Source organism: Oncorhynchus kisutch, linkage group LG1 (assembly GCF_002021735.2).
Source record: "Oncorhynchus kisutch isolate 150728-3 linkage group LG1, Okis_V2, whole genome shotgun sequence".
In the NCBI taxonomy this organism is placed as follows: Eukaryota; Metazoa; Chordata; class Actinopteri; order Salmoniformes; family Salmonidae; genus Oncorhynchus; species Oncorhynchus kisutch.
The window spans coordinates 8,387,274-8,411,291 of NC_034174.2; the positions used below are offsets into that span (position 1 = coordinate 8,387,274).

Sequence of the window (24,018 nt, forward strand, 5' to 3'; positions counted from 1 at the left end):
GTATATTTAAAACCACTTTTACTTTTAGACTTTTACTCGATTTGTATTTTACTGGTTGACTTTCACTTTTACTTGAGTGATTTTCTATTAAGGTATCTTTACTTTTACTCAAGTATGACAGCTGGGTACTTTTCCCACAGACTTTCGGAAGTTTCTTTCATTTTTCATTCTAATATGTAAACATTTCAACTGTATTCAATTATTACCTAGTTCAATTCCCAATTCAGCCATTACCCGAATGTGTTTGACAAGTCATTGTTTCCAAGGTCCTAAACATTCCCGAGTGGTCTCCCGAGTGGTCTCCCGAGTGGCCTCCCGAGTGGTCTCCCGAGTGGCCTCCCGAGTGGTCTCCCGAGTGGTCTCCCGAGTGGTCTCCCGAGTGGTCTCCCGAGTGGTCTCCCGAGTGGCCTCCCGAGTGGTCTCCCGAGTGGCCTCCCGAGTGGTCTCCCGAGTGGCCTCCCGAGTGGTCTCCCGAGTGGTCTCCCGAGTGGCGCAGCGGTCTAAGACACTGCATCTCAGTGCTAAAGGCGTCATTACAGACCCTTGTTCAATTCCAGGCTGTATCATAACTGGCCGGGATTGGGAGTCCCATAGGGCGGCGCACAATTGGCCCAGCATTGTCTGGGTTAGGCCTTGATTGTAAATAAGAATTTGTTCTTAACTGACTTGCCTCGTTAAATAACTGATAAACACATAAAAATAGAAAACAGGAAGAGCAAGAGTATAAAAGTGTTCAATCCAGCGAGATTTAAAGTGACAAGTGGATTTTGCTCCAAACACGGGAAATAGATGGCTCAAAAAGACAGATCCTGTGTTGCCACAAACACACACACACCACAGGAGGCTGGTGGTACCTTAATTGGGGAGAATATGCTCGTGGTAATAGCTGGAGCGAAATAGGTAGAAATGTTCCGGCCATTATTATGAGATGTTCTCCCCTCACCAGTCTCCTGTGACACACACACACACACACTGTCACTGGAGATCTTTCTGTTAACTTTTGTTTCTCCTCTACCACCTAGTGTACTTTCTGTAACACATTCTGGGCTCTGAGCCCAAGCTGCCATTAAAGATATTTTCTCAAAACTCACTGACTTGCCATTCCTTGGATCTCCTCTTTATTTATTTTTGGTTTGCAGTTTTTGGATAGCATTCTGTTTAATGGATAGCATTCTGTTTAATGGATAGGATTCTGTTTAAAGGATAGCATTCTGTTTAATGGATAGGATTCTGTTTAAAGGATAGCATTCTGTTTAATGGATAGCATTCTGTTTAAAGGATAGCATTCTGTTTAATGGATAGGATTCTGTTTAATGGATAGCATTCTGTTTAATGGATAGCATTCTGTTTAATGGATAGCATTCTGTTTAATGGATAGCATTCTGTTTAATGGATAGCATTCTGTTTAATGGATAGCATTCTGTTTAATGGACAGCATTCTGTTTAATGGATACCATTCTGTTTAATGGATAGCATTCTGTTTAATGGATAGCATTCTGTTTAATGGATAGCATTCTGTTTAATGGATAGGATTCTGTTTAATGGATAGCATTCTGTTTAATGGATAGCATTCTGTTTAATGGATAGCATTCTGTTTAATGGATAGCATTCTGTTTAATGGATAGCATTCTGTTTAATGGATAGCATTCTGTTTAATGGATAGCATTCTGTTTAATGGATAGCATTCTGTTTAATGGATAGCATTCTGTTTAATGGATAGCATTCTGTTTAATGGATAGCATTCTGTTTAATGGATAGCATTCTGTTTAATGGATAGCATTCTGTTTAATGGATAGCATTCTGTTAATGGATAGCATTCTGTTTAATGGATAGCATTCTGTTTAATGGATAGCATTCTGTTTAATGGATAGCATTCTGTTTAATGGATAGCATTCTGTTTAATGGATAGCATTCTGTTTAATGGATAGCATTCTGTTTAATGGATAGCATTCTGTTTTAAGGATACCATTCTGTTTTAAGGATACCATTCTGTGTAAAGGATACCATTCTGTGTAAAGGAATACCATTCTGTGTAAAGGATACCATTCTGTGTAAAGGATACCATTCTGTGTAAAGGATACCATTATGTGTAAAGGATACCATTCTGTGTAAAGGATACCATTCTGTTTAAAGGATACCATTCTGTGTAAAGGATACCATTCTGTTTAAAGGATACCATTCTGTGTAAAGGATACCATTCTGTGTAAAGGATACCATTCTGTGTAAAGGATACCATTCTGTGTAAAGGATACCATTATGTGTAAAGGATACCATTCTGTGTAAAGGATACCATTCTGTTTAAAGGATACCATTCTGTGTAAAGGATACCATTCTGTGTAAAGGATACCATTCTGTGTAAAGGATACCATTATGTGTAAAGGATACCATTCTGTGTAAAGGATACCATTCTGTTTAAAGGATACCATTCTGTGTAAAGGATACCATTCTGTTTAAAGGATACCATTCTGTGTAAAGGATACCATTCTGTGTAAAGGATACCATTCTGTGTAAAGGATACCATTCTGTGTAAAGGATACCATTCTGTTTAAAGGATACCATTCTGTTTAAAGGATACCATTCTGTGTAAAGGATACCATTCTGTGTAAAGGATACCATTCTGTGTAAAGCATACCATTCTGTGTAAAGCATACCATTCTGTGTAAAGGATACCATTCTGTTTAAAGGATACCATTCTGTTTAAAGGATACCATTCTGTGTAAAGGATACCATTCTGTGTAAAGGATACCATTCTGTGTAAAGCATACCATTCTGTGTAAAGGATACCATTCTGTTTAAAGGATACCATTCTGTGTAAAGGATACCATTCTGTTTAAAGGATACCATTCTGTGTAAAGCATACCATTCTGTTTAAAGGATACCATTCTGTTTTAAGGATACCATTCTGCTTAAAGAATACCATTCTGTTTAAAGGATACCATTCTGTTTTAAGGATACCATTCTGCTTAAAGAATACCATTCTGTTTAAAGGATACCATTCTGTTTTAAGGATACCATTCTGCTTAAAGAATACCATTCTGTTTAAAGGATACCATTCTGTTTTAAGGAGTTTGTGTGTGTGTCTTTCTGTCCATAGTTATGTTTTTGGTGTACAGTATGCACTAAGTCAATTATTATATTAGTAGTATGTGTATTATGTTAATAGAAATACTACATTTGATGTATTAACACAGGCTTGATTGATATGAGGAAAACAATAGGGAATGCTATTGATGCCATGCAGGCCTCCCAGATTGATTCCGTCCTATTTTCTGAGAAGAAAGATCATTCAAGAGCAGGAAGTAAAACATTTTTTAAAAGTGACCAAATAAATACAAAATAAAAACAAAATGGAAGATAATACAAGCCCTGGTGATTATCTATATCAATCAGAGAGGACGCTGTCTGAAACAGATTTTTAGAGATAGAGCTGTGAATGGCATTAATTCATTGGTGTACTGATCTAGAATTTGCCCATTACAATCTTCTTCATTATGAACTTTTTTTTTTTAAAGAAGGCAAAACTGATCTTAGATCAGCACTCCTACTGTGAGACGCTGTGTGAAAATGGTGCCCCAGGCCAACATCTTGGCCAAAGAACTTGATGGAGGTAATCAGTGCTTCATCAAGGAACCTCAGTGTAATGAATATCCATAGCTATTTTAGCTCTACCTGCTTTGTTTTTGACCAGTAGATACAAACTACTCAACCATATAAACCTATTCAAAGTTGACATCATTGTGAGTTAATGAAGAACCATACTGTATAATTAAAGATTAAGGAATTTTTACCATTCTGCATTACAGAAGGACCTACCTGCAGGCTTGACCTGATTTATGTCTGTTGACTCCTACGGAGTCTAAAAGGTAAGCTACTGGCGTTCCCCTGATATCCCCTGATACATGGCTGTGTTTTCTCCCTTCCTACACCACCCTTGAGCAGCAGAGGGCAACAAGAGCAGGTTCTTCAGCGCCAGCCAGCCAGCCAACAGCTCAGTGCAGGCCCTCCATGGCCAGGCCCCCATGGCCAGGCCCCCCAATGGCCATTCCCCCCATGGCCAGGTCCCCCATGGCCAGGCCCCCCATGGCCAGACCCCCCATGGCCAGGCCCCACATGCTTGCTTTATTCCACTATGTGGGAGTTCCCCTGGCTTGTGATGCCAAGCAGTTCACATGATGTTCTCAGCGTTGAGAGCTGAGCAAGAGCAAGCATCTAAGACTGATCCAGATCACTCATTGAATCATCAGCGAGTAGTGTACACTGACCACTGCAGTCTGTCACAGTATACCGTTTATTGTCAGATAAGGAAAATATAGACTTTGATAGATTTTTTTTTTACAAAAAAAATATGGGAAAAAATGAAGTGTGAAATACTTGCAAGTGATAAAACATACCTTGCAAAAAGGACCTACCTCCTAATTTCATATTCTGTATCTCATGGCCCCTTGGAATCCGTTTGTGCCGCTCTGTCCGAAACTGAAAGGCTCAGTTCAGTCAAAAACGTGTGATTTTCCCCATGTTTTATACTTCCACACTATGAGGTTGGAATAATTCTGGGAAATTGTGAAAATTATGATAATATATATATATTTTTTTTGTGTAAGAGTTGATTTTCAGCCTGTTTTGGTGGGAAGAAGTTTTGTTCTGGTTTTTAAGGGAAATGGAAAGACGCTTTTTTAAAATGATTTTGGATGAGGCAACATTCCATCTTAACTCCTCCCCCACAGTTTCTGGATTGGTTGAACAGTGCAGAAGAGAACCTCCCCCACAGTTTCTGGATTGGTTGAACAGTGCAGAAGAGAACCTCCCCAGACAGTTTCTGGATTGGTTGAACAGTGCAGAAGAGAACCTCCCCCACAGTTTCTGGATTGGTTGAACAGGGCAGAAGAGAACCTCCCCCACAGTTTCTGGATTGGTTGAACAGTGCAGAAGAGAACCTCCCCCACAGTTTCTGGATTGGTTGAACAGGGCAGAAGAGAACCTCCCCCACAGTTTCTGGATTGGTTGAACAGTGCAGAAGAGAACCTCCCGAGACAGTTTTTTTCCTCTTCTTGTCAAGACTAGCATGTAGAGGGATCTAGTTTCAGCCGTTTCTTTTACGCTACGTTAGGTTAGTGACAGGAGGACAGGAATCAGCTGGTCCAATCAGAACAGCTGTGGCTGGCCGGGTACAACAACATTCCCACAATTGTGGACAATGCTGTGAGGGCATGACTGACTGGACACTGCACTTTGGTGTGGCAAAGCAGGTAGTGCATTCGGAAAGTATTCAGACTCCTTTCCCTTTTCCACATTTTGTTACATTACAGCCTTTTTCTAAAATGTATTTAAAAAATGTTGTTTCCTGTAATTCTGGTCAAATTTTCATGGCACATCACAGATACTTCTGTTACTCTCCGCTTGATCCCCTCACAGGGTTGTCCTTACAGGGTTGTCCTTACATATCGTGGGTCACTGCGCACATTACTTTGCACTATTGTCAGACAGGTCCATACCAGAAGTTATGGGATTCCAAGCAGATCTCTGAAAGAAAAACTACTTTTATACAACTTTACTGTTTCTCCAGCAACTATCTTCAATAATTTTTTTTCCCGGCTAGCATCTAAACATTTCCTTATTTTCTAAATGCCATTTTCCGCTATTTCTAATTCTGATTACTGGAAGTTATGGGATTCCAGCCCAGATTGTTCTCTGTAAAGGAGGAGAAGAAAGAAGCCCTTCAGTTGATTATTGATCAACTGTGTTCAACCTGCCAGAGGTATCGTCAATGTTTGATGATTGATCAACCGTGTTCAACCTGCCAGAGGTATCGTCAATGTTTGATGATTGATCAACCGTGTTCAACCTGGCAGAGGTATCGTCAATGTTTGATGATTGATCAACCGTGTTCAACCTGCCAGAGGTATCGTCAATGTTTGATGATTGATCAACCGTGTTCAACCTGCCAGAGGTATCGTCAATGTTTGATGATTGATCAACCGTGTTCAACCTGCCAGAGGTATCGTCAATGTTTGATGATTGATCAACCGTGTTCAACCTGCCAGAGGTATCGTCAATGTTTGATGATTGATCAACCGTGTTCAACCTGCCAGAGGTATCGTCAATGTTTGATGATTGATCAACCGTGTTCAACCTGCCAGAGGTATCGTCAATGTTTGATGATTGATCAACCGTGTTCAACCTGCCAGAGGTATCGTCAATGTTTGATGATTGATCAACCGTGTTCAACCTGCCAGAGGTATCGTCAATGTTTGATGATTGATCAACCGTGTTCAACCTGCCAGAGGTATCGTCAATGTTTGATGATTGATCAACCGTGTTCAACCTGCCAGAGGTATCGTCAATGTTTGATGATTGATCAACCGTGTTCAACCTGCCAGAGGTATCGTCAATGTTTGATGATTGATCAACCGTGTTCAACCTGCCAGAGGTATCGTCAATGTTTGATGATTGATCAACCGTGTTCAACCTGCCAGAGGTATCGTCAATGTTTGATGATTGATCAACCGTGTTCAACCTGCCAGAGGTATCGTCAATGTTTGATGATTGATCAACCGTGTTCAACCTGCCAGAGGTATCGTCAATGTTTGATGATTGATCAACCGTGTTCAACCTGCCAGAGGTATCGTCAATGTTTGATGATTGATCAACCGTGTTCAACCTGCCAGAGGTATCGTCAATGTTTGATGATTGATCAACCGTGTTCAACCTGCCAGAGGTATCGTCAATGTTTGATGATTGATCAACCGTGTTCAACCTGCCAGAGGTATCGTCAATGTTTGATGATTGATCAACCGTGTTCAACCTGCCAGAGGTATCGTCAATGTTTGATGATTGATCAACCGTGTTCAACCTGCCAGAGGTATCGTCAATGTTTGATGATTGATCAACCGTGTTCAACCTGCCAGAGGTATCGTCAATGTTTGATGATTGATCAACCGTGTTCAACCTGCCAGAGGTATCGTCAATGTTTGATGATTGATCAACCGTGTTCAACCTGCCAGAGGTATCGTCAATGTTTGATGATTGATCAACCGTGTTCAACCTGCCAGAGGTATCGTCAATGTTTGATGATTGATCAACCGTGTTCAACCTGCCAGAGGTATCGTCAATGTTTGATGATTGATCAACCGTGTTCAACCTGCCAGAGGTATCGTCAATGTTTGATGATTGATCAACCGTGTTCAACCTGCCAGAGGTATCGTCAATGTTTGATGATTGATCAACCGTGTTCAACCTGCCAGAGGTATCGTCAATGTTTGATGATTGATCAACCGTGTTCAACCTGCCAGAGGTATCGTCAATGTTTGATGATTGATCAACCGTGTTCAACCTGCCAGAGGTATCGTCAATGTTTGATGATTGATCAACCGTGTTCAACCTGCCAGAGGTATCGTCAATGTTTGATGATTGATCAACCGTGTTCAACCTGCCAGAGGTATCGTCAATGTTTGATGATTGATCAACCGTGTTCAACCTGCCAGAGGTATCGTCAATGTTTGATGATTGATCAACCGTGTTCAACCTGCCAGAGGTATCGTCAATGTTTGATGATTGATCAACCGTGTTCAACCTGCCAGAGGTATCGTCAATGTTTGATGATTGATCAACCGTGTTCAACCTGCCAGAGGTATCGTCAATGTTTGATGATTGATCAACCGTGTTCAACCTGCCAGAGGTATCGTCAATGTTTGATGATTGATCAACCGTGTTCAACCTGCCAGAGGTATCGTCAATGTTTGATGATTGATCAACCGTGTTCAACCTGCCAGAGGTATCGTCAATGTTTGATGATTGATCAACCGTGTTCAACCTGCCAGAGGTATCGTCAATGTTTGATGATTGATCAACCGTGTTCAACCTGCCAGAGGTATCGTCAATGTTTGATGATTGATCAACCGTGTTCAACCTGCCAGAGGTATCGTCAATGTTTGATGATTGATCAACCGTGTTCAACCTGCCAGAGGTATCGTCAATGTTTGATGATTGATCAACCGTGTTCAACCTGCCAGAGGTATCGTCAATGTTTGATGATTGATCAACCGTGTTCAACCTGCCAGAGGTATCGTCAATGTTTGATGATTGATCAACCGTGTTCAACCTGCCAGAGGTATCGTCAATGTTTGATGATTGATCAACCGTGTTCAACCTGCCAGAGGTATCGTCAATGTTTGATGATTGATCAACCGTGTTCAACCTGCCAGAGCTATCGTCAATGTTTGATGATTGATCAACCGTGTTCAACCTGCCAGAGGTATCGTCAATGTTTGATGATTGATCAACCGTGTTCAACCTGCCAGAGGTATCGTCAATGTTTGATGATTGATCAACCGTGTTCAACCTGCCAGAGGTATCGTCAATGTTTGATGATTGATCAACCGTGTTCAACCTGCCAGAGGTATCGTCAATGTTTGATGATTGATCAACCGTGTTCAACCTGCCAGAGGTATCGTCAATGTTTGATGATTGATCAACCGTGTTCAACCTGCCAGAGGTATCGTCAATGTTTGATGATTGATCAACCGTGTTCAACCTGCCAGAGGTATCGTCAATGTTTGATGATTGATCAACCGTGTTCAACCTGCCAGAGGTATCGTCAATGTTTGATGATTGATCAACCGTGTTCAACCTGCCAGAGGTATCGTCAATGTTTGATGATTGATCAACCGTGTTCAACCTGCCAGAGGTATCGTCAATGTTTGATGATTGATCAACCGTGTTCAACCTGCCAGAGGTATCGTCAATGTTTGATGATTGATCAACCGTGTTCAACCTGCCAGAGGTATCGTCAATGTTTGATGATTGATCAACCGTGTTCAACCTGCCAGAGGTATCGTCAATGTTTGATGATTGATCAACCGTGTTCAACCTGCCAGAGGTATCGTCAATGTTTGATGATTGATCAACCGTGTTCAACCTGCCAGAGGTATCGTCAATGTTTGATGATTGATCAACCGTGTTCAACCTGCCAGAGGTATCGTCAATGTTTGATGATTGATCAACCGTGTTCAACCTGCCAGAGGTATCGTCAATGTTTTCTAAATGTTATGTTCCCTCTTCTTTTTCTTCTCAGATAACCAGACACCTGTAGTACTATAGTTACTTCAGAGGAAAATATGCCTTTTAAACACTGAGTTTAACAGATAAATAAAACTCTCATACTTTCTTTTCAGTCTTTTCCTATTCAACTGAGTCCAAGTATCTTGACAACTCAGCCTGGTATTTTGGCAGCAGTCCATTAAGTGTTGATGTCAGCTGAGAGAGAGAGAGAGCAGGATGGGAGAGAGAGAGAGATATTGAAAGAGTACGGTAGGGGAGGAGTGGGCTATTCAAGGCACTTGTCCTCTGTCTCTCTCTGTCACACAGCAGAGGGGGATGCACACACACCTCACACACACACACACACACACACACACACACACACACACACGCGCGCTACAGTAGCTCGGACAGAGCCACATTTTCTCAGGCTGCTCCACAGACTGACAGCAGAAAACGGAGGAGGAGAGCGAGAGAGAAGGAGAGAAGGAAACAAGGGAAATGACCCGATCCAGGAGATTCAAACAGCAGAAACCCATTCTGTCTTTGCTGTTCATCAATTTAAACACAATAATTATACAACTCTTCATTAATCTGTAACTGAACTGGGACCTGTTCTGCTCTGCTGACAGACCTGCTCTGCTGACGAACCTGTTCTGCTCTGCTGAGGGACCTGCTCTACTGAAGAACCTGTTCTGCTCTGCTGAGGGACCTGCTCTGCTGAGGGACCTGCTCTGCTGAGGGATCTGCTCTGCTCTGTTGAGGGACCTGCTCTGCTCTGCTGAGGGACTTGCTCTACTGAGGGCCCTGCTCTGCTGAGGGACCTGCTCTACTGAGGGACCTGCTCTACTGAGGGCCCTGCTCTGCTGAGGGACCTGCTCTGCTGAGGGACTTGCTCTACTGAGGGCCCTGCTCTACTGAGGGCCCTGCTCTGCTGAGGGACCTGCTCTGCTCTGCTGAGGGACTTGCTCTACTGAGGGCCCTGCGCTGCTGAGGGACCTGCTCTGCTCTGCTGAGGGACCTGCTCTGCTCTGTTGAGGGACCTGCTCTGCTGAGGGACCCGCTCATTCTCCAGGACTATGGCACCACATGTGGTACATGGAGTCTCTCTTTCACAGCCCTGGTGTCTTCCTCTCCTTTTGCTCCTTCTCTCCCTGTATTCCCTGACGGCCGCAGGGTTCAACCTGGATACTAGCATGACTCTGATCAAGGAGGGGGAGAAAGGGAGCTTTTTTGGATTTTCTGTAGCACTTCACCAGCAACTCACCCCAGAACCACACAGTTGGTAAGTCGACTGCAGCCGCAGTAGCATGACTAGCAACGTTTGTGTGTGTGTGTCGTGGTGCCATATTCTTTCCATTTTCTAAATCCTTTATACACATACAATATGCATGAATCTATTTCCACTTCACGTCTTTGAAGCACTAATACAGGACCGTACTGATTGAGTAAAACGGAAGCAGTAAGTCAGTATTTCTACATTGAACTAATTGGATCATGCAACCCTTGGATTCAGTCATTCGGGTATTGATATAATTTAGAAGCACTGCACTGGAATCAGTAGTTTCATTATGGGTATGTGTGTACAGAGAGGGCACCCAACACTTTTCATGTGGGATAAGGTGTCAGGCGAGAGAGAGAGAGAGAGAGAGAGAGAGAGAGAGAGAGAGAGACTGTAGTGATGAATCAGCAGATAGATCTGGAGAGAGAGACTGACTGATTTGGCATGAGTGTCTGCTATATAAAGTGATGAAATGCAGTGTTGGGGGAAAAACATGCGACATTATGAAATCCATGTACTCATACACCAAGTGTATAAAACATACTGATTTATTTCCAAATCAAATGTATTTATTTAGCCCTTCGCACATCAGCTGATATCTCAAAGTGCTGTACAGAAACCCAGCCTAAAACCCCAAACAGCAAGCAATGCAGGTGAAAAAATCCCTAGAAAGGCCAAAACCTAGGAAGACACCTAGAGAGGAACCAGGCTATGTGGGGTGGCCAGTCCTCTTCTGGCTGTGCCGGGTGGAGATTATAACAGGACATGGCCAAGATGTTCAAATGTTCATAAATGACCAGCATGGTCAAATAATAATAATCACAGGCAGAACAGTTGAAACTGGAGCAGCAGCACGGCCAGGTGGACTGGCGACAGCAAGGAGTCATCATGCCAGGTAGTCCTGAGGCATGGTCCTAGGACTCAGGTCCTCCGAGAGAGAGAAAGAGAGAAAGAGAGAATTAGAGAGCATACTTAAATTCACACAGGACACCGGATAGGACAGGAGAAGTACTCCAGATATAACAAACTGACCCTAGCCCCCCGACACAAACTACTGCAGCATAAATACTGGAGGCTGAGACAAGAGGGGTCAAGAGACACTGTGGCCCCATCCGATGACACCCCCGGACAGGGCCAAACAGGAAGGATATAACCCCACCCACTTTGCCAAAGCACAGCCCCCACACCACTAGAGGGATATCTTCAACCACCAACTTCTACATGGCCGTGGGTTGAAACAGGGATGAAGCTTGAGCCCCACCCTTTCAAAATATACTGTATATTAATGAATTAGCGAAGGCATTAGAACAATCTGCAGCTCCCGGCCTCACCCTACTAGAATCTGAAGTCAAATGTCTGTTTGCTGATGATCTGGTGATTCTGTCCCCAACCAAGGAGGGCCTACAGCACCACCTAGGTCTTCTGCACAGATTCTGTCAGACCTGGGCCCCGACAGTAAAACTCAGTAAGACAAAAAATAATTGTTGTTGTTTCAAAAAAGGTCCAGTTTTCAGGACCACAAATACAAATTCCTTCTAGACACCATTGCCCTAAGAACATACAAAAATATATACCTACCTCGGCAACACAGATAGGGAAAGGGGATAACTGGTCAGTTGCATGACTGAATAGCATTTAACCCACCCCCTCTAAATCGGCAGAGGGCCACGTCATCAGGGCTCGGGGAGTCGCCTTGGGGATTCGAACCAGTGAACTTTCTGTTACTGTCCGAATGCTCTTAACCTCTAGGTTACCTGCCATCCCACAGGTAACATCCACAAAGCTGTGAACGATCTGAGAGGCAAGGCAAGAAGGGCCTTCTACGCCATCAAAAGGAAAATAAAATTCAACATCCCAATTAGGATCTGGCTAAAAATACTTGAATCAGTTATAGAACCCATTGCCCTTTATGGTTGTGAGGTCTGCTTACCAACCAAGAATTCACAAAATGGGACAAACACCAAATTGAGACTATCCATGGAAAAAAAATTCTTTTGAGAAATGTCACCATAGGCAGACCTGCCTCTCAAGAGTAGACAGGCTATATTAGAGACACATACAGTGGCTTGCGAAAGTATTCACCCCCTTTGGCATTTTTCCAGTTTTATTGCCTTACAACCTGGAATTAAAATGTATTTTTGGGGGGGATTTGTGTTATTTGATTTACACGCCTACCATTTTGAAGATGCAAAATACTTAATTGTAAAACAAGCAAGAAATAAGACAAAAAAACTGAAAACTTGAGCGTGCATAACTATTCACCCTGTTGCTGTTGTACAGCAATCTTTAAGTCATACCACAGATTCTCAATTGGATTGAGGTCTGGGCTTTGACTAGGCAATTCCAAGATATTTAAATATTTCCCCTTAAACCTTGTGTGTTGCTTTAGCAGTCTGCTTAGGGTCATTATCCTGCTGGAAGGTGAACCTCCGTCCCCGTCTCAAATCTCTGGAAGACTGTAACAGGTTTCCCTCAATAATTTCCCTGTATTTAGCTCCATCCATCATTCCTTCAATTCTGACCAGTTTCCCAGTCCTTGCTAATAAAAAACATCCCCACAGCATGATGCTGCCACCACATAAGAATGTGTTCTTAACTGACTTGCCTGGTTAAATAAAGGTAAAAAAGAAAAATGAGTTCATCCCCACAGTGAAGCATGGGCAAGTCAGTTAAGAACACATTCTTATTTTCAATGACGGCCTGGGAACAGTGGGTTAACTGCCTGTTCAGGGACAGAACGACAGATTTGTACCTTGTCAGCTCAGGGGTTTGAACTCACTCGGGGGTTTGAACTCGCTCGGGGGTTTGAACTCGCAACCTTCCGGTTACTAGTCCAACGCTCTAACCACTAGGCTACGCTGCCGCCCCTATTGGACAGATACTCCAATCTCCACTGTGGAGCTTTTCAGCTCCTTCAGGGTTATCTTTGGTCTCTTTGTTGCCTCTCTGATTAATGCCCTCATTGCCTGGTCTGTGAGTTTTGGTGGGCGGCCCTCTCTTGGCAGGTTTGTCGTGGTGCCATATTCTTTCCATTTTTTAATAATGGATTTAATGGTGTTCCGTGGGATGTTCAAAGTTTCAGACCCTGATCTGTACTTCTCCACATCTTTCTCCCTGACCTGTTTGGAGAGCTCCTTGGTCTTCATGGTGCCACTTGCTTGGTGGTGCCACTTGCTAAGTGGTGTTGCAGACTCTGGGGCCTTTCAGAACAGGTGTATATATACTGAGATCATGTGACAGATCATGTGACACTTAGATTGCACACAGGTGGACTTTATTTAACTAATTATGTGACTTCTGAAGATAATTGCTTGCACCAGATCTTATTTAGGAAAGGGGTGAATATAAATAAATAAAATAAATAAACGCACCATCTTTCTATTTTTTATTTATTTATTGAAACAAGTCCTTTTTTTCATTTCACTTCACCAATTTGGACTATTTTGTGTACGTCCATTACATGAAATCCACATAAAAACTCTTTCAAATTACAGGTTGTAATGTAACTAAATAGGAAAACGCCAAGGGCTTCTCTGAACACACAGACCCACAAAGAATTAGAAGGATCCAACTGTGATAAACTCCCATGTCTATTAGGTGAGATAACACAGTATACCATCACAGCAGAAAGATTTGTGACCTGTTGCCACAAGAAAAGGGCAACCAGTGAGGAACAAACACCATTGTAAATACAACCTACATTTATGTTTATTTATTTTCCCTTTTGTACATTAACTATTTGCACATTGTTACAACATCGTACATAGCCATAATATAGATATTGTGTGAGTGTAATGTTTACTGTTCATTTCTGATTGTTTATTTCAATTTTCTTTTATCTATTTCACTTGCTTTGGCAATGTTAACATATGTTTCCCATGCCAATAAAGACCTTTGAATTGAATTAAACTGACTGTACAGCTGAACCTGCAGGTACATCTGGAGGAGAGGAGAGAGAGAGAGAGATGGAGAGAGACAGACAGAGACAAAGAGAGGAAGGGGAGAAAGAGAGAGAGACAGAGAGAAAGAGAGAGAGAGACAGAGAGAGAGATAAAGAGAGAGAGAGATAGAAGGATAGAAAGATAGAAGGATAGAAAGAGAGATTAACAGGTTTTACTCTGATTTTATGACACAGTTCAGGAGTGGACAGACATGCTGCAGTACTTTATGGGTGGTGCGTTTGTGTATGCGTGCGTGTTTATGTTAGAGTGTGTGTGTTTATGTTAGAGTGTGTTTGTGTTTGTGTGTAACAGATGCTGTTGGTTGATGTACCTGGAACATAGGACAGGATCACATCCTCCAAGCCAGGCATGAATAAATGATGATGTCAGCTGTGACTTTTAAAATGTTTATAGGGGTTTTCTCTGCAAAGAGGATGTTGTATATGGCTCTTCAGCAGCAGCACTTGTATTGAAAGAAGCAATTTTCTAGATTGAGAAATGCTTAATTACTTGCAATTAGTGTTGAGTATTGTAGAAAAGGTGTTCATTTTTCTTAGCCTCTTTAGTTAAGTGACCAACTAATTGCAGGCACATCAGAACCGTAGAGATGTATATTGATCGCAAAGTAGCAGTCAAATCAAATCAAAAGTTTATTTGTCACGTGTGCCGAATACAACAGTGAAATGCTAACTTACATGCTCTAACCAACAGTGAAATGCTAACTTACAGGCTCTAACCAACAGTGAAATGCTAACTTACAGGCTCTAACCAACAGTGAAATGCTAACTTACAGGCTCTAACCAACAGTGAAATGCTAACTTACAGGCTCTAACCAACAGTGAAATGCTAACTTACATGCTCTAACCAACAGTGAAATGCTAACTTACAGGCTCTAACCAACAGTGAAATGCTAACTTACAGGCTCTAACCAACAGTGAAATGCTAACTTACAGGCTCTAACCAACAGTGAAATGCTAACTTACATGCTCTAACCAACAGTGAAATGCTAACTTACATGCTCTAACCAACAGTGAAATGCTAACTTACAGGCTCTAACCAACAGTGAAATGCTAACTTACAGGCTCTAACCAACAGTGAAATGCTAACTTACATGCTCTAACCAACAGTGAAATGCTAACTTACAGGCTCTAACCAACAGTGAAATGCTAACTTACAGGCTCTAACCAACAGTGAAATGCTAACTTACATGCTCTAACCAACAGTGAAATGCTAACTTACATGCTCTAACCAACAGTGAAATGCTAACTTACAGGCTCTAACCAACAGTGAAATGCTAACTTACATGCTCTAACCAACAGTGAAATGCTAACTTACAGGCTCTAACCAACAGTGAAATGCTAACTTACATGCTCTAACCAACAGTGAAATGCTAACTTACATGCTCTAACCAACAGTGAAATGCTAACTTATAGGCTCTAACCAACAGTGAAATGCTAACTTACATGCTCTAACCAACAGTGAAATGCTAACTTACAGGCTCTAACCAACAGTGAAATGCTAACTTACAGGCTCTAACCAACAGTGAAATGCTAACTTACAGGCTCTAACCAACAGTGAAATGCTAACTTACAGGCTCTAACCAACAGTGAAATGCTAACTTACAGGCTCTAACCAACAGTGAAATGCTAACTTACAGGCTCTAACCAACAGTGAAATGCTAACCTACAGGCTCTAACCAACAGTGAAATGCTAACTTACAGGCTCTAACCAACAGTGAAATGCTAACCTACAGGCTCTAACCAACAGTGAAATGCTAACCTACAGGCTCTAACCAACAGTGCAATTAAAAAAAAAAGGTATTAGGTGAACAATAGGTAAGTAAAGAAATAAATATAACAGTAAAAAGACTGTGAAAAATAACAGTAGCGAGGCTATACACAGTCCTTAATGGTGCTACCCATGTTACATAGCCTTTTGGGCACTAGAGACCTCTATAACTATCTATGCTCTGAGCACACCTGCAAGCAATTTCATTTGGTTAAATACCTGCGTTCCTTTGTCTATTAGTTGCTGTGCCAAACGATCCAGGAAGTATTACCAACTCTCCAGCATTTATCAGTATATTTCAATAATCTGTGTGTTCAATACCCAAACCACACAAACCAATGGAAATTAAAACTATGTTTGATTGGAGGAAATAAATGGGAGCGCAGACTCTCTCCCTATCCTTGTCCTCGAACCGGGTCACCTGCTCCGGTAGCCCCTCCTACCTATCCCAGTGCATTTCAAAATAAGCCACCTGCTGTAACAAGTGTAGTTACTCATGTTATATCTCCAGTAGGGTATTCTGCTGTTAGGCAAGAGCACTTGTTTCAGTAGCCATTTTACCCAGTGGTTTCTCTTCTCATCAGTAGAGTTGGTTCTAAGCCAGCAGTGTTAAACACATTTTACCCAGTGGTTTCTCTTCTCATCAGTAGAGTTGGTTCTAAGCCAGCAGTGTTAAACGTATTTGCTCTGGAGGCTGCATTCGGTCTTCACTGTGGTCCTGAGAGCTGCACTGAAAGTGTGTTATATTTTATTGTGGTTAAAATGTGCTAAAAATAGTCCCTTATCAATAGTTTGGAGAAGTTTTGATGCTGTCCCTGACTGTCTAGCATTTCATTTCAGTGATTATTAGCGAGTTGAACACAGTCAAGAAACTGTGTGAATGCATTTCTACACCAAACATTTCTACACCAAACGGTAGTATACACCACATGTAAGATCTGAATCTGCATCAAAAGTCCCAATACAACATCACTACTCTATTTTTCCCATTTTTTTTTTTTTTTTTTTTTTATACCTTTATTTAACCAGGCAAGTCAGTTAAGAACACATTCTTATTTTCAATGACGGCCTAGGAACAGTGGGTTAACTGCCTGTTCAGGGGCAGAACGACAGATTTGTACCTTGTCAGCTTGGGGGTTTGAACTCACAACCTTCCGGTTACTAGTCCAACGCTCTAACCACTAGGCTACGCTGCCGCCCCCGTTTTCAGAGTCATGTCGGGAAAATGTCATGTGGAGGACCCGCCTAGTCCCTATAAATGTCAAACTCCCAACAGAAATAACTTCAAATGTAAAATCCAAATAGTTTGTGCTCATGATTACTGATATTCAGTCAAATGTTCAGCCAACTAACAAGCAAATACTCTATGAGTTTATTGTTATAAATGAACTTGCAATGTTGTTAGCCAACTAGCCTGCTAACGTTAGCCCTACTAGCCTGCTATAACGTTAGCCCTACTAGCCTGCTATAATGTTAGCCCTACTAGCCTGCTATAACGTTAGCCCTACTAGCCTGCTAACGTTAGCCCTACTAGCCTGCTATAACGTTAGCCCTACTAGCCTGCTATAACGTTAGCCCTACTAGCCTGCTAACGTTAGCCCTACTAGCCTGCTAACATTAGCCCTACTAGCCTGCTATAACGCTAGCCCAACTAGCCTGCTATAACGTTAGCCCTACTAGCCTGCTATAACGTTAGCCCTACTAGCCTGATATAACGTTAGCCCAACTAGCTTGCTATAACGTTAGCCCTACTAGCCTGCTATAACGTTAGCCCTACTAGCCTGCTATAACGTTAGCCCTACTAGCCTGCTATAACGTTAGCCCTACTAGCCTGCTAACGTTAGCCCTACTAGCCTGCTATAACGTTAGCCCTACTAGCCTGCTATAACGTTAGCCCTACTAGCCTGCTATAACGTTAGCCCTACTACTCTGCTATAACGTTAGCCCTACTAGCCTGCTATAACGTTAGCCCAACTAGCCTGCTATAACGTTAGCCCTACTAACCTGCTATAACGTTAGCCCAACTAGCCTGCTATAACGTTAGCCCTACTAGCCTGCTATAACGTTAGCCCTACTAGCCTGCTATAACGTTAGCCCTACTAGCCTGCTAACGTTAGCCCTACTAGCCTGCTATAACGTTAGCCCTACTAGCCTGCTATAACGTTAGCCCAACTAGCCTGCTATAACGTTAGCCCTACTAGCCTGCTATAACGTTAGCCCTACTAGCCTGCTATAACGCTAGCCCAACTAGCCTGCTATAACGTTAGCCCTACTAGCCTGCTATAACGTTAGCCCTACTAGCCTGATATAACGTTAGCCCAACTAGCTTGCTATAACGTTAGCCCTACTAGCCTGCTATAACGTTAGCCCTACTAGCCTGCTAACATTAGCCCTACTAGCCTGCTATAACGTTAGCCCTACTAGCCTGCTATAACGTTAGCCCTACTAGCCTGCTAAGGGAGAGTTAGCTAATCCAATTCGATATAGTGTAGTAAATCCACATAGAATTTACCCGGTTCATCTCCATCACTGCTGATGTATCTGTAGGTCGGTAGGGAACAGAGTTTGCATCACTCTGAATCCTTTCTTTCATTGGTTATACTAAACCATCGAAGTCCTCCGTGGTGAAACTGCATACAGTAGATGGGCTTGCGGTTCCCTCCCTCCAATCCACTCGCTTCAACCGCACAAACTGGTCCCACTTCAAAGCAAGCTCATCCTTGTGGGAATCACTGCACTAGCTACGGACGATGGAGAACTACTACAACACTCACTCGCTCGCTCGACTACCACTACCAAACATGCAGGAAAAGAGGAGAGGCAGTTTTTCACATTAAGTTCTATGGTTTCCTCTTCGTCGGTGTACATAGTATCTCACCAATGCCAACACTTGGTTTTGAATGTAATTACATAATTACATGCTAGTAGCTAACATTAGCCAGCTGGAGATACTTAGGTAGCACCAGTTCTCCATATGACGTTGACAATAGTGCATTGTGGGTAGTTCCAAAGATATCCAAAAACAAGTTCATAAATATTTCAAAGCCCCTGCACCAAATTCTTTTTTATAGGTAACCACACCATGACTACAACTAAGTTACTAAAGTCTTTGACCACACTACGCTGTTCATTTTATGATTAAAAACTCACCTTTAACCTTTAAGTCATTGGAATGTATATTGAGCATCCCTTCCCTTCAACTTTTATCCTTCACTTCACGGAGGACTGATATGCTCTGCGGCTTCCTGAAATATTATGAGCTAGCACGTCCGGTGCCAGTAGCTAAGATAATGAAGCACTGACCGGTGCCAGCAGCTGAGATAATGAAGCACTTCCGGTGCCAGCAGCTGAGATAATGAAGCACTTCCGGTGCCAGTAGCTGAGATAATGAAGCACTGACCGGTGCCAGCAGCTGAGATAATGAAGCACGTCCAGTGCCAGCAGCTAAGATAATGAAGCACGTCCACCAGTGCCAGTAGCTAAGATAATGAAGCACGTCCACCAGTGCCAGTAGCTAAGATAATGAAGCACGTCCACCAGTGCCAGTAGCTAAGATAATGAAGCACTTCCGGCTCCAGCAGCTAAGATAATGAAGCACTTCCGGTGCCAGTAGGTGAGATAATGAAGCATGTCCGGTGCCAGTAGCTCAGATAATGAAGCACTGACCGGTGCCAGTAGCTGAGATAATGAAGCACTTCCAGTGCCAGCAGCTAAGATAATGAAGCACTTCCGGTGCCAGTAGGTGAGATAATGAAGCATGTCCGGTGCCAGTAGCTCAGATAATGAAGCACTGACCGGTGCCAGTAGCTGAGATAATGAAGCACTTCCAGTGCCAGCAGCTAAGATAATGAAGAAATTTCGGTGCCAGTAGCTGAGATAATGAAGCACTGACACTCACCAGGTTAGTTGCTCACATTACACTCACCAGGTTAGTTGCTCACATTACACTCACCAGGTTAGTTGCTCACATTACACTCACCAGGTTAGTTGCTCACATTACACTCACCAGGTTAGTTGCTCACATTACACTCACCAGGTTAGTTGCTCACATTACACTCACCAGGTTAGTTGCTCACATTACACTCACCAGGTTAGTTGCTCACATTACACTCACCAGGTTAGTTGCTCACATTACACTCACCAGGTTAGTTGCTCACATTACACTCACCAGGTTAGTTGCTCACATTACACTCACCAGGTTATTTGCTCACATTATACTCACCAGGTTATTTGCTCACATTATACTCACCAGGTTAGTTGCTCACATTATACTCACCAGGTTAGTTGCTCACATTACACTCACCAGGTTAGTTGCTCACATTATACTCACCAGGTTAGTTGCTCACATTACACTCACCAGGTTAGTTGCTCACATTACACTCACCAGGTTAGTTGCTCACATTATACTCACATTATAGTTGCTGTGTCACCGTTCATTGCCAACACTGTCGAATGATTTCATACAACTCATGAAACTTCTATTACAGATCCAGTGACTCATAACCCCCCCCCCCCCCTGACTCCCCGTAGTCTATAGGACATTATCAATCAGTAGGAAGCATAGCAGAAAAGGTATATTCTAGCCTGGCCCCTGTCCTCCCCCTCCCCTCCATCTCATGTAACACAGAGCTATATTGACTGACAAGCGGAAAGCTGATCCTAGCTTTTTTTTTGCATGGAAAGGAAGGAAGTGAAGGAAATGATAGGTATGACTCCGTCTCACTCGGGGTCAGGAGCCTGGGGGATTGAGGTGGACCTCCAAGATTTATATAGGAGCAGCTTTCTACTGATTGGTAATGTCTTATATAGACTACAGAGAGGCTTTAGCTAAGATAAACTGAAGGAGCACCTTGTAATGCTAGTCAAGTGGAGGTGATGGTGTGTGTGTGTGTGTGTGTGTGTGTGTGTGTGCACGCGCGTGTGTGTGTGTGCGTGTGTTTGTGTGTGCGTGTGTGCGTGCATGTGTGTGTGTGCGTGCGTGTTTGTGTGCGTGTGTGTGTGTGTGTGTGTGTGTGTGCGTGTGCGTGTTTGTGTGTGTGTGTGCGGATGGTCTCGGCTTGGGGGATGGGGCTGCTGCTGGTGTTATGTGTGTGTTGTCTATTTATACCGGTATGAGAAGGGGATCCTGCAATAGCAGCTCTTTGCTTGATGAAGAGAGACCCCTCCACTGTCTAATTTGCCCGAGTGGTATGTCGGCCATTTAGCTTCTTTGTATAGGTACAAATATCATCAACCATTGTCAGAGGTATCTACTGTATGTGTATGTAATATGGCTTGAGATGCTTTACAATACATATTGATTGCATTTACAATAGGGCTATGGCAGTGTTCTATATGGGTCACATGGTCTGATATGAGAGCTCTGCTGCCTTGCGTGATTGGGGTGAGGAGAATCGTTGCCCTGGTCCTCTGTGACACAGGTCACAAAACATTCTTCTCCTTGTATGATCTGTATCAGTCCCTGGAAGATGTCTACAGTCCCTCCTACCCTGGTAATATCTCCTTCTAATATGCAACTAGAAGTCAATGTAGGATCATTTAGCCTGGGACATCAACAGGAAGCCCCAAATCTCCCACTACCTTGGGCAGCTTCTGTATGTGTCCCTAGTAATTTTTTAAGTGTCCTCCCTGGTGGTAATCTGTCCCTGGTCGTTTTTTTAAAGTGTCCTACACTCTTAGAAAATATGGTTCCAAAAGTATTCTTTGTGGAATGATAGGGTTCTAACAAGAACCATTCTGATCTGAAGACCTGTTTTTGGAAGACAAGGGTTCTTTGTAAGGCAAACGGTTCTATTTAGAACCTTTAACATCCTAAGAACCGTTTTGAAAAAAAGGTTTCTTTGATGTTTCTTCGGAAGGCAAGAAGGATTCTACATATGTCATATTTCCCAGCATGCTCTATTGCAGTATTGATTGGTTGATGAATTTTATGATACACTAAGATAAATAAAAAACATATTTTTAAACTAAACCAATCTGTTAGAAGTTGGATTTATTTCACCCGTTACTGAGATGGTTGTTCCAGTTTAGAAGGATTGAGTCTCAGTATTCAATCTTCCTACCCTGGCAGTCATTCTCGAAAAAGGTTGCGGGTGATAAAAAATTCCACTTCTTAAATTGTCCTCCCTAGTGGTTGACTGGCCCTGGTCGTTTTTAAATTGTCCTCCCTAGTGGTTGACTGTCCCTGGTCGTTTTTAAATTGTCCTCCCTAAGTGGTTGACTGTCCCTGTTGGTTTTTAAAATGTCTTCCTTAATGGTTGCCTGTCCATGGTCGTTTTTAAAATGTCTTCCTTAATGGTTGACTGTCCATAGTCGTATTTAAATTGTCCTCCCTAGTGGTTGACTGTCCATGGTCGTTTTTAAATGGTCCTCCCTAGTGGTTGACTGTCCCTGTTGGTTTTTAAAATGTCTTCCTTAATGGTTGACTGTCCATGGTCGTTTTTAAATGGTCCTCCCTAGTGGTTGACTGTCCCTGTTGCTTTTTAAAAAGTCTTCCTTAATGGTTGACTGTCCCTGTTGGTTTTTAAATTGTCCTCCCTAGTGGTTGACTGTCCCTGGTCGTTTTTAAATGGTCCTCCCTATTGGTTGACTGTCCCTGTTGGTTTTTAAAATGTCTTCCTTAATGGTTGACTGTCCATGGTCGTTTTTAAATTGTCCTCCCTAAGTGGTTGACTGTCCCTGTTGGTTTTTAAAATGTCTTCCTTAATGGTTGACTGTCCATGGTCGTATTTAAATTGTCCTCCCTAGTGGTTGACTGTCCATGGTCGTTTTTAAATGGTCCTCCCTAGTGGTTGACTGTCCCTGTTGGTTTTTAAAAAGTCTTCCTTAATGGTTGACTGTCCCTGTTGGTTTTTAAATTGTCCTCCCTAGTGGTTGACTGTCCCTGGTCGTTTTTAAATGGTCCTCCCTAGTGGTTGACTGTCCCTGTTGGTTTTTAAATTGTCCTCCCTAGTGGTTGACTGTCCCTGGTCATTTTTAAATGGTCCTCCCTAGTGGTTGACTGTCCCTGTTGGTTTTTAAAATGTCTTCCTTAATGGTTGACTGTCCATGGTCGTTTTTAAATTGTCCTCCCTAAGTGGTTGACTGTCCCTGTTGGTTTTTAAAATGTCTTCCTTAATGGTTGACTGTCCATGGTCGTATTTAAATTGTCCTCCCTAGTGGTTGACTGTCCATGGTCGTTTTTAAATGGTCCTCCCTAGTGGTTGACTGTCCCTGTTGGTTTTTAAAAAGTCTTCCTTAATGGTTGACTGTCCCTGTTGGTTTTTAAATTGTCCTCCCTAGTGGTTGACTGTCCCTGGTCGTTTTTAAATGGTCCTCCCTAGTGGTTGACTGTCCCTGTTGGTTTTTAAATTGTCCTCCCTAGTGGTTGACTGTCCCTGGTCATTTTTAAATGGTCCTCCCTAGTGGTTGACTGTCCCTGTTGGTTTTTAAAAAGTCTTCCTTAATGGTTGACTGTCCCTGTTGGTTTTTAAATTGTCCTCCCTAGTGGTTGACTGTCCCTGTTGGTTTTTAAATGGTCCTCCCTAGTGGTTGACTGTCCCTGATCATTTTTAAATGGTCCTCCCTAGTGGTTGACTGTCCCTGTTGGTTTTTAAATGGTCCTCCCTAGTGGTTGACTATCCCTGTTGGTTTTTAAATGGTCCTCCCTAGTGGTTGACTGTCCCTGGTCATTTTTAAATGGTCCTCCCTAGTGGTTGACTGTGCCTGTTGGTTTTAAATTGTCCTCCCTAGTGGTTGACTGTCCCTGTTGGTTTTTAAATGGTCCTTCCTAGTGGTTGACTGTCCCTGGTCATTTTTAAATGGTCCTCCCTAGTGGTTGACTGTCCCTGTTGGTTTTAAATAGTCCTCCCTAGTGGTTGACTGTCCCTGTTGGTTTTTAAATGGTCCTCCCTAGTGGTTGACTGTCCCTGGTCGTTTTTAAATGGTCCTCCCTAGTGGTTGACTGTCCCTGTTGGTTTTAAATGGTCCTGC

The 24,018-nt window shown here is 42.7% G+C and overlaps 1 protein-coding gene across 1 annotated transcript in view; it reads left to right on the forward strand.

The window, feature by feature from the left end:
- Positions 1–9,292: 9,292 nt before the first annotated feature.
- The window catches only part of itga7 (integrin, alpha 7), a 79,025-nt gene continuing 64,299 nt past the window's right edge, over positions 9,293–24,018 (forward strand). The window contains exon 1 of the mRNA XM_031833745.1: positions 9,293–10,321. Within this exon, the coding sequence (XP_031689605.1) occupies positions 10,116–10,321 (206 nt within the window). The 5' untranslated portion in view covers positions 9,293–10,115. The remainder of the gene's footprint in view (positions 10,322–24,018) is intronic.